The sequence below is a fragment of the Diabrotica undecimpunctata genome, chromosome 3 (genome assembly GCF_040954645.1).
Source record: "Diabrotica undecimpunctata isolate CICGRU chromosome 3, icDiaUnde3, whole genome shotgun sequence".
In the NCBI taxonomy this organism is placed as follows: Eukaryota; Metazoa; Arthropoda; class Insecta; order Coleoptera; family Chrysomelidae; genus Diabrotica; species Diabrotica undecimpunctata.
This window is the reverse complement of record NC_092805.1, coordinates 34644408-34656556: the sequence shown is the minus strand read 5'-3', so window position 1 is coordinate 34656556 and position 12149 is coordinate 34644408. Positions and strand designations below refer to the sequence as shown.

Sequence of the window (12149 nt, the reverse complement as noted above, 5' to 3'; positions counted from 1 at the left end):
GGGACTGGTCAGTACGTTATTGATAGATTGGTTTTCCGTGATTGACCCTACATCGAACTTGTGTTTTTAGCGTTTCTAGTCAAAACAAGAGTTCTATAAAAATAAATACCTCAAATTAGTAGTTGATAGTAAAATAACTGTTTTATTTGTTGCATTTTAGAAGTTTGGAATATTTAAGTGCCATAGTTTTTGGAAAATGTGAACCTATTTTGGGCCTCTGCGATCCAGTTTTTCGTAACTACTTTACGTATATAATCATATCATCGCATTAAAGGACCAGGTTTTCCTTGTTTCCCTGTCAGTGTTTGTCATAACCACTTGCCATGCCTATCTTCATTTTGATTTTCCCACTGTTTGCAATTCTCTTTTATTTTGGTCTAGCGTCTGATCCACAGGTCTGTTCATGCATTGTTAACTTTCTTCCTTCAAATCTATACATCTTAACAGATGCCTAATGATTATGAATGTTGCGTTTCTTCCAGGGATCTTATTGTTCTTTTTACGCTGTCTCTCGTATTTATTCTTATTTTGGGTTCTTGTTTAAACTTCTCAACTGTATCAGTCGATCGGCTTGGTGATCGATTTATTCCCTCTGGATTTCCTCGGACTACTATTACTCCATGTTATCGGCACGTGATACATGTGGCAAATATGATTTGCTACAATTTCTTCTTTGAAAATTTTTTCGTGCGGTCGATATTTTTCGAGTTAAGAGATAATAATTGAATTATCTCGTTTACTATTAACTTCACGATATAAATGTACTTTTTTGTTCAATATCTCGACCATTTTCAACTTTTCGACAAAATTAATTTGCGTATTGCATTTTTTTGTTTTCAGGATTATTTTTATTTTCCTTGTGCTTGTTGTTACTCCTATCACTTCTGATTTTTCTCGTAGTTCTTCTAACATTTTTTTTAATTCAGTGAAACTATTTGAGAGATATAGTATGTCCTTGTCGCTTGTCCATTTTTATCGGTTTTTGGTTTATGTGTATTTTAATAGGTCCCAGGACTTTGAGTGATGGCCGATGATTTCATTTTGGTCTGTGGATATTATATTGTCTTTTCTCTGTGACCGAATGATTTATTGTATATTTTTTATCAAGCTTCTTTCCTCCTTGTATTTAATTTTTTGTTTACTTTTAGTTAAAATTGAAAAAGTATTATTTTAATGTCCGAGTCTGTTGTTTTAGAAAATCTTGTGGAAATTATTTATTTATTCCATCATAATTTACTTATTTTTTCAAATGCGCCAGAATATCCTAAGGAATTGTAGAACAGTTTTTCAATTTTTCATTTTTTATTATTTCAATTCTATTGAAAACTCCTACGAAACGAATCCAGTTTTATTTTTTAACCTTTCTCTGCAGAATTTGTTTATTACGTTCGCCTTTCTAAGAAAATTGTCCAAAGTCCATTGCCTGACTATCTTATATTTTTCAAACATTTTACAATAAAAATCTTGTTAGATACAGCTTTCGTCTGCATGTTCATTTCCTTTTATATAATTTCTTTTCAATTGCATACATTTACACAAAATAGTTTTGAAATATACTGAGATAATGCTCATACATTGTCGATGCACTTATCGCTTACAGAAAAAATATTTACTGCACTGATAACCTTGGAAAAGGTGCTATCGACATCCTGTGGTTTTTATACATTGATCACAGATTTACACAATAGCATTGGAACTTCCTTTCGTCAATTAACTATAAGATATGTGTAAAAATGTCGGTATGTTAATTATTTATAATATACTTACCGTTGAATTCTGTTCCATGCTTTAATCTTTTCTCCTTAGATCATTTATGAAACTACTCCAAATGTTTCAACTGTTCAACTACGACGTCGAAGGTAGTAGTTTTTGTTTGTGTATATTATTTATTTGCTATTGATCGTTAATTTTGCAGTTCATATTGGTGCCAGTGATTGGTGTTTCACCAAGACTTCCCGAAATGTATAAATTTTTATTTTCTTACTTCCTAATACGTCAAATGGAGACCAAGGATGACGACAAGAAGCATGGGAATGCCTCAAAAGAGATGGGTAGATGACATAAGAGCAGCAAACAGTGGATTAGATTGGCGCAAGATATAGAAAGTTGGAAGCAATTAGAAGATACCTACATTCAGGAGTTAATGGTAGAGTTAAAGAAGGAGAATGCGTCAAATGAGTTTTTTTTTGTGAAGTATTTATTGGCAATTTACCGATTGTGGTCCTACTTTGTAACCTTCCCAGTTTTCCACATTATAATAATAATTTTTATTATTATATATATTATTACTTTGAATATTTCCTACTAAAAATTCCTACTAAAAAAGTATATTAGCTTTTTGCGAAACTGTCTTAGAACCTTTTATATTTTCTCTAGTTTTTTTCTATTTATATATTATCTTTATGATATTTGCGATAATTACAAATTCAAGTATATTACTTCAGCCACTTCACATCGCCCAAGGACAAAGATAATCCCATAATCTAATTAATATCAATAAAGATAATGATGCAGTAAATTATAAATGGCCTTGTTAAATAAACGCAATATTTATTTTAAAAAAATTCCACAACTTTATGGTTTTATATATTGAAAGAGCTGTTCTACAGGTCTATGGAATGCGTTTAAATTAACTAATGATTTTTTTTAATTTACTTAGTCCTTTTAACTCTTGGAGCATAGGGTATTCGTGAATGTTATCTTTTTCTGCGTTCTCGAGGATTTAATTTAAGTCATTCTGCTCAATAGCTCATCAGGTATCGTGCCTGATGCATAATCGAGTACGAGTACCACTTCCTCTTCTTATTTCCTGGATATTCCTCTTTTGATCTCAGCATTCGCAAAATTCTTATTTCAAGATCACATTTATACTAATATGGAATAAGCAATTGAAAATAGCACCTGTAAAATCCAAGGCCAATTGTATTATTTTACATGTACATTATACATTACTTTTACTAAAGTTAAGATCTAATCAGGGAAGATGTAGTGATGTAAAATCTGTCACATTGGATTCGTGGTCTAGTTCCAAGACCGTTATCGATCCTTGAGTATCATTTTTTTTATAATCGCTATCGTAGCTGTATTGACAGCGGCTTTAAATGATGCTTAAGTCAGTTTTCTGTATTAAGCAATGAATCTGTAATTTGTATTCTATTTCAGTTCAATTTATACGAAGTCGATATTTTTCTTCCTTTAGTTTTGTTTTATAATTGATTCAATTATTTTTGTTTTAGATCCATTTTTATATTTTTGTCCATCTTTGAGTTTTCGTAATATTCCAACAGGTTTTAATCTGTATGTTTTAACATTCAGAGCGGTTCAAGTTGATAAAAAATTATAACGACTCCTTCACTTTGCAAAAATTTAAAATATTAGCAGGTTAACGGAAGTAATTTATGACGTAATTGTTTTCTATCGTTATCAAACTTGCGATGATAACAACAGCTAACTCAGGTTTAATTTAATACATTTGAACTTTAGACTTATCGAACCATTTTTGTGACTATAATAACTAGTATTTTCTGATAATAATTAATGATTGTCATTTTTATAATCGTATGATCATTTTTATAGTGTGTATTCCATATGCAAATACGTCGTCTTCTTCTTCTTTTTTTTATATAGACATGACTCTATCTGTTTTTCAATGTGCCTCCAGTAAGTTTTCCTACTGATCATCTTCCTATTGGGAAATCGTCTCTCGCCGTCTTTACTACTCTATTTGTTGTCATTCGGCTTATATGATCGTTCCATTCTACTCTTCTATTTTTTACCCAGTTCTTGATTTTCTCCACCTTGCATCTACGTCGTATATCTTTACTTCTAGCTCTGTCCCATAGTGTCTTACCATCAATATTTCTAAGTGTTTTCATCTCTGCTGTTTCTAACATCCTTTTTGTCCTCTCTGTGTCAGGTCTTGATTCTGCCGCGTATGTCATTATTTGTTTGATGACTGTTTTGTAAATTCTGCCTTTAGTTTCTTTCCCGATATTTTTATTTCTCCATATTGTTTCATTTAGGCAGCCTGCGGCTGTTTGCTCTATTCACTTGATCTTCCACTTCGGTTTCGAGCTTTCCGTAGCTAGATAATGTGATGCCTAGATATTTAAACCCCATCACTTGTTCTATCATCTGACTTTCCAGCTCCAATTTACATCTTAGTAAATTTGCTGTTGAAACCATGCATTTTGTCTTTTTTGGGGAAATTAACATGTTAAATTTTCTAGCGGTTATATTAAATTGGTGCAGCATATGTTGTAAATCATCTTCACTTTGAGAGAGTAGTATTACGTCGTCTTAATAGCAGATTATTTTAAGTTGTTTTTCTCCCATTTGGTATTCTTTTCAGTTCTTACTTTTTTTATTATTTCATTCATAATCAGGTTGAACAATAGAGGACTCAGGTCTTAGAGTCTTATCCCATTGTCAGCTTCAATAGTGTCGGTTAGTTCTTCTACTTTTACTTTTATTGTGTTGTTTTGGTAGATATTTTCGATCGTTTTGATTATTCCTAGAGGTATCTCTCTTGCGTACAGTAAGTGGATAACGTCTTTTAATTTGACCCTGGTCAAATATGCAAATACGTAAATAAAAAAAATAATTATCACCGAAATTATTTATTGTTCAAAAAGCCCCCTATAAGGAAAATTTTCTTTCGCACACGTTTGCAACAAGTATCCATGCACTTTCCCTATTAACAGCTTCTCGATTATGAAAAGATGAGGCAATTTATTGGACCCAACTCATTGACCGAACGCTTTTCCCAACCTCATTGCTCTTTTGATTTGATAGTTCGTCAAATCTTTTGCCTTGTATCTTTCCTTATATATAATGTCGGTTTACAACGTTCTTCGACGTCTTCCGATTTCCAATCTCCATCTCATTCTATCGTTCCATATATCGTCCTCCAGTTCTCTTTCTCTGATTTCTTTATCAACTCCTTCTCTCCAACTTCTTCTAGGCCTTCCTGGTCTCCGCCTACCTCTTGGTTGCCATTCAAGAATTTGTCTTGGTATTCTATTCTCCGGCATTCTCCTTACGTGTCCGTACCATCTGAGTTGTGTCGTTTTGATGTCATCAACAATATTATGTGTAACCCCCATGATTTCTCGGACTCTCTCGTTTTTTATTCTGTCGCGTCTGGAGATTCCCGCCGAGCGGCGCCAGAAGTCCATTTCTGTTGCTCTAAGCATTTTCTCTTCTGTCTTTTAGGGCCCACACTTCGCATCCATATGTTGTGATACTTTTTATTATGGTGTTGTATATTCTTCTTTTATTTTCTTTAGAGATGTTTTTATCCCACAGTACTCTGTTCAGTAAGGCTATGCCTTTCCTTCCCTGTGTATTTCGTTCCTTAATGGCTGCATCTAATTTTCCGTCCTGAGTGATCTTTACTCCTAGGTATTTGTAGTCATCACATCATATCTTTCCTTTCAGCTGATATTTTTCAAAGATTGGTCTTGTAACTCATCTCTCCGTCTTCTTAATGTGCCACATCCACATTTGATCATCGGCAACTCCTCTGCATGTATCTGTGTTGTGTATAATTCAGCGTACACAGATATAGAGGGCCATACAGTTTAATGTCTTAATCCATAATTGGCCATAATCTCTTAGACTGTCTATTTTAGACCTACTTGTTTCTTATTTCTAAGACTTTGTTTTGTGCTATGAAATGTTTCCAGTAAGTGCGTGTACCAATATCCAAAATTTCAGCATCTACGTGTTAGGTCTAAAGAAATTATAGATGTAATATTAGAAAACCTTTTTTGCTGAAACAGTATCATAAAAATTTATGAATGTCTTAAAATAAACAATAATTCTTGCATACTAAACATTAAAAATCCAGTCAATTCTTTTTTATTTTTCCATATTGCTTATAATCTTAGTACTTTTCCCGCTGCAGAGAAAATATTTAATAGTGAAAAGAATATACAAAATGTTCTTCATAAAATGATAAGGCAGAAGATTTTATCTAGTGACAAAATTATTATAATCTTTGCGATATAAATGAGATACATGTACAATTTCTAATTTCTTTATAGTGGGAAACATATTATGATTAGTTTACATTAAGCGTACCATAAGACACCAGCAGACGTTCTGCATATTCTAACGGAATTTGTCATAAACAAACACAATATAATGAACTAAAAGTGATTTCCCGAAAAAATATTTCTAAATCGAATGCAATAACAATGTAACAATAATAGAGCTTTCAGTACCGAAACTAATATTTCCAGTGACTATATTATATAATAACAAAATCTTTTCACAATTTTTTTTTAATCTTCTAATGCTGTATTTTTTATAGTTACACCTTTTCACTCATATAACTCGTATCCCTTTAAAAAGAAACTGGTTTCGCAGCTGGCGATTCAGTCTCTTTCATTTGAATGTTTAGGTTTTCAGAATCTTCAACATTCTGTGAGTGTCATTGAATTTTTGAGTCAAATTTCCGTTCTCCAGTGAGGTAAAAAAGGGGTTAACTTCAATATATTAAGATCTTCGAACTTTCTAAAAAAACATTTTTCGATAATGCCTGAGGAAATGTAAAAGTCTTATTTTACTAGTATTGATCAATACAGCAAATGACTTTTTTATACAAGTAAGTCTTTGTTTTTATCTAAGAATGATTTTACTCCACTGCTAAAGATTCGTCTAATCTACACATTTCAAAGTCATCAAGACAACTTTTAAGATGGTATTGTCAGAAAATAAATATTTTTCCATCAGCCACTCCGTCTTATGTACTATTTTGAATATATTGTTTGTTGTAATGACATTTGAACAATTGATAGATGAGTAATTTCCGCCATTTTTAAAATTTTTTCACGGCACATTCTTCCAACGCAGTGATTAAATTAATTTTTCAATTAGTTTCCCATAAGATTCTGATACCTTAAATCGGAAGTATGAAGCCCAAGTTTTAATAAATAATAAGTGTGGGTTATTTTTCATGAAACATTTTTTGAAAACGATTTCGCATTTAAAATCGCACAAAAAACTATTTTATTCAGCGGTTTATTTTTGAATGATATGGTTTTGTGAGCTAGAAACTGTGCATTTCATTAGACATTTATACCTAATCTGAAAATACTCTATGAAATCTCTTAAGGCATTTGTTTAATGTGTTTGGTTTTGGGAAAAAGCTTTTTTACTGATAAATATTATACAGTTGATTCTTTATAAATTTATTCTTTATAAAGCTTATGGTACGCTTAGATATTTTTCATTTTGATCCAACCATGGGCTGACAAAAAATTTTTTTTGCATTCTATCACACATATGTGGTATGTGATTGTTATGTTCTAGCAAAATTGCGACAAATTGCGTGCCATTGGCTGCCCTTAAGCCGGCCCTCTGGGCTGTCAAATCGACGGACGAAATATAATCGTAGGGAAATATAAATCATACCTAAAAACTAGCAACAACTTGTTTTTTGCACTATTTGTCGTGGGTTTTTTTTATAAAGGTATAAACACTTGTGAGTGTTTGTGCGCTCAGAGCTTGATCACCTGCTTTTTGTTTTTGAGCTTCATCACCTGATCATCTCATTTTTTTATAATTACGTAACGCAAATTGATAGTTTATATGTTTCTCGATTTAACAAGTGTTATAAACTGCTTAGTTTTATATAAACAATATCGACATAACAGCATGGTATACTGGCATGAGTTTCAACCTCTGTTTTCAATTTGGAAACTTGTTTTTTTCTATAATAAAAAATCATCAATGCTTGCATGAATGCTTTCCCATTCTTTACATTTTTTCAATATTTGAATATATGATTCTGGTAGCTTAAACGACTGGAAGTTTAACCACCAATCGAATAACATCGAATTTCATTTCAGATTATGAAAAAAAAACTAAGGTGTTTTTTTAAATTACCCCAAAAGGTACCCAGATATTCTCATTATGAATTATAATAAGTACAAAATATTATTTGCGTACAAAATTTAGATTTTTTTACCTCCTTAAACTAAATCTAGTTGGAGAGTAGAATAGCATTCACTGTACACTTGATTACACTACCAGTGGCACATATAGTTTTAAAAGAGTCTAAGGATAATCATAGAAATTGAAGTTAAGAAAAAAAAGTTTTCGATAAAAGCAATTTGAAGAATAGATACTTTCTAAATCATCCAAACTTTCTAGTTCTTTTTAAAATCAGTCATTTGTCTCCAGCTATATTGGGTATTGTAATGTAATGACATCAGTGTTAATGCTTTGCCACGAAATCCATAAATTTTTTTATAATCATCCATAGACATGGTAATTTTTAAAATAAGTCGTACGATACTTGTGAGTCATGTTCAAACAAAAGCAGTTTATAACAGTAGATATAATACCAGTTGAAGTTGAATGTCCTCATATCTACAATGAGATACGTAAACATTAATAATAGTGCTGAAAAATCAGTAGTATGACGAAATAGATTAACATAATGGAAATATTTTTGCCATCTCTGTTTCTATAAGCAGCTCAACAGAAATATATGTGTGGTTGATTTACGAGATGATTTTTGGACTAAGAGCGGAGCCAAGGTTGAGGAAGGATAGTGGTACTTCGGTATTTCAGCTGCAGTTGGAGATGTCTACGTATCAGCCTCGTCTGCACCACACCTTTATTTCTGGTGAGCTGATGTAGAAATGATTTAAGAGAAATTTGGCAAAGCTCTTTTCATATATAGGAAATTTCTAAATAGTGTTTTTTTTTCATTATGTAATTTTTTTCTTTCAGATTTGATGAGTGTATATTATCCTAATTAAATAGACAAAACTTTTACAATAATTTTTCTTCTATTTGTTGCGTTCCGCAACCTTCGTATGTATTTTTATCTATTTTCTGGATTTTTTCGGGTCTTTGTTTTCATTTGTCTTACTACTGTCTTGTAGTAAGATAGTAGGTTTTCTAGTCAAATTGCTTTTATGACGTTAGAATCTTTTATTGCTTCAGATTTGAATGATTCTCTTATTCTTTCATGCGCCTCAAGAGCTGTAGTTTCAAGTATTTTGACTCAAGTGTTCTACAACCTCTTATGTTAGAGATAATCAATTTTTAAGATTGTGGATTTATCTGTGATTCCAAACTTTCTTAGAACCTCGAGTACTATCAAAACAAACTTATTTATAGCTTCAATTATGCTGTTTTTTCGATTCTTTTAGCTCACAAAATTTGGCAGGCTGTTAACTGTTGTCGGGCATCCTACAACAAGTGTTCTGTAACATTTTATATTAGAGAAAATGAATTTTTAACATTGTTTTATCTGCGGTTCCAAATTTTCTCAGAACCTCGAGTAATATCAAAAGAAACATTTAATTATTTTCAAAGACGTTGATATAGAGTGAACACGTAAAGTAGACGGATAGGGACATTTTGACATTTTTACAATATAATATAATTAATGTTTCAATTAATTTGGAGTAAATTTCAATTGTCATTTTTGGTCTCATGTTCCAAACCGTTTAAAAATGGTTAGATTTAAGATAATTCTAAACGATTGGAATTTGCTCTTTCAGTAACTTTTGTGATGGCCTGTTTATACATAATCAAAATTATGACCATTTCGTCTTTATTCTAAATAAAACTGTTTTCAAAATGTATGTATACACAAGCCATTACACCTTCTTTAGATTAAGTTGATCGAGAAACATTGAACCCACAAATATTGAATATTTTAAAATTCCCTTTCGTATTCATTCATCTTTAAAAAGCTTCCAATAAATTCAACAAGACATTTTTGCAGAAAACACGTTGTTTAAAATAATATAATAATCAAAAATCTTGCTACACCGACATCAAATTTCAACCGGTTTTCAACGGTTTTCAGGTACCTCTACACAAAGCGCCCGAATGGATGTGGAACACTCTTGATAGGTGGTTGAACAGTTTAAAGAACATGCAACTGACCAACATGCCGGAAAGCACCAAACACATCCTGGAAAAGGTCAATTTCGGGTCGGAAATCGAGTGGTTGAGAACCAGATTGGAGGGTGAGAAGAGTCCTGTTGTTTTTTGCCACAACGACATGCAAGTAGGAAATATATTGTTGCCCAGAGATGCTGAGCTGGAAAATAATAATGAAGAAGAACCAAAACTCGTAATAATAGGTAGGTTAAAATATAATCAAAGTATAAACATCTATCTAGAAGTAGTGGATTATCTAAACGGCTATGACCTTTTCATGCGCAAATTACAAATTTACGCTTCGACCGTACAAATTTTAATAATTTTGGACGACCCGACGCGCAGATAGGTCATAGCCGTTTAGAAAATTCACAAACTACCTAATATACATATCCATTCATTTATCTATCTATTCTATCGACCCTGGTCTATCAACTATTATAATAAATAAAATAAAAATAAAAACGTTTATTGTCTTAATAATATACATTTCACACTTAAGATACTTAAGAACCATTTCAAACCTAAGATATTTTAGCCTTCTTTCTTGATATACCGCTTTTGCACCATCTACTGATTGAATCGCTTTCTCTTCGGATCGTGGATTTATCTGTCTTGGACTCCTTGCCATATTTTTCTGTAGTTACTTGTTTTTGGCATCGTACCTACTCTCCTGATTGATTGTCTTCGATAACCACCCGGCTAGACCCTGATCAGATGGTCAATCAGCCGGTGTTTTAATCTGTATAATATCATCTGTATCCGATTCTTGGCGAGGATGTCTCTTGTTTTTATGAGTCTTCTTGTGGCTTGGTGGAAGAAGTATCTTGTCCTATCCTCAGCCACCTCCCTGTGGTGTATACTGGAGCCTTTCTCTGACGGTAGCATTTATTCTTCTGTCTTCCCATGTAGATCCATCGATGATCCTGTAGAATGACGTCTCTGTTCTTTCTAGCTTGTTCCAGTTGGTTTCCGCGGTGGAGCTCCATACTGGGACAGTATAAAGTATTACTGATCTAACGTACGCCTGGTATAGTTGGATCAGTTCTTGGCCTTCGATAGTGTTCTGGACCAAAAAATATAAGGAAATATTAGTCTTTTTGCAATATTTGCTTTTACCTTGATTTGTTGCGTATTCTTCGTGAAGTAGAGTTTCCTGTCGAGGTGGATTCCTAGGTATTTGACTGATACTTCATCTGCGTAGACGGCTGTACTTGTTCTTGCATCTGTTGGTAAATCTGAAACAAAAATGTTAATGGGCGAGAGTATACTGCCCTTTGGATTTCTTGAATTATGGACATCTTTTCGTCGGCTTGAAAAGTGCTTGTAAACTTGAAAAGTACTATTAGTTAAATATGTGTCGCATATGTTAACTAATTAGTGAGGTCATCTAGAGCTGTCCATCTTGTAGATTAGGGCTTTCTTCCAGACCGTGTCATATGCCTTCTCGATGTCTAGGATGGCCATTCCTGTCTTCTGTTTTCTGTTGAATCTGATCTTCGTGTCGCTGATAACTCTTGCCAGTTGGAATTCGCATTTTTTTCCTCTTTTGAATCAGAATTAATCTTCCTGAATGATACTTCTTCTTTCTGCATGTTTCATCAGTCTTCTTTAGATGATCTTCTCCAGCATTTTGTCTATTGTTTCTAGTAGTGATATTGGTCTATAGCTTTCCGGTCTTCTTCCGTTCTTCCTTGGTTTTAGTAGAGGGGTGCTCTTAGCATGTTTCCAGTTGTTCGGAAAATGCTCTTTTCCCAGTCAATATTTAAAGATATAGTAAAGTTGCACTACTAACTTCTTTGGTAGTTCCTTGAGAGGTATGTTGTGGATTCCTTCGGCACCTGAAGCTCTGCTTCCTTTTAATCTTGTGATGGTTTTGAAGATTAAAAGTTCCCTCTTTAAAAAAAATTCTGTATGTTCCCTCGTCGTCTGTTATTTGCGGCATCTTCTGTTTTCCTCTTCGTTTGGTCTTCAGCATTTTCCATACGTTTCCATGGTTTTCTTCTGCTTTCCTGATGTTGTTGTGCCACTTGTTTTCGGTGAGACTCCTTAGTCTTATTCTTATTTCTTCGGATAGTTCATCTCCGTAATCCTTGAACTCCTGCCTTATTGTCCTTTGGAATGCTCTTCTGGCCCTATTTCTGTCCTTGATCATTTCTTTCAGCTCGTTTGGTATGATTAGTCCTCTATTGTTCGTAATTTCTCTAGGGATGTTGTCTTTCATGGCTTGCTGAATT

At 33.0% G+C, this 12149-nt stretch overlaps 1 protein-coding gene across 2 annotated transcripts in view; it reads left to right on the top strand.

The window, feature by feature from the left end:
• LOC140436663 (choline/ethanolamine kinase) overlaps positions 1-12149 on the top strand; it is a 62400-nt gene that overhangs the window by 33561 nt on the left and 16690 nt on the right. For both annotated transcript variants that reach the window (XM_072525669.1, XM_072525670.1), the window contains exon 4: positions 9836-10115. In XM_072525669.1, the coding sequence (XP_072381770.1) occupies positions 9836-10115 (280 nt within the window). The remainder of the gene's footprint in view (positions 1-9835; positions 10116-12149) is intronic.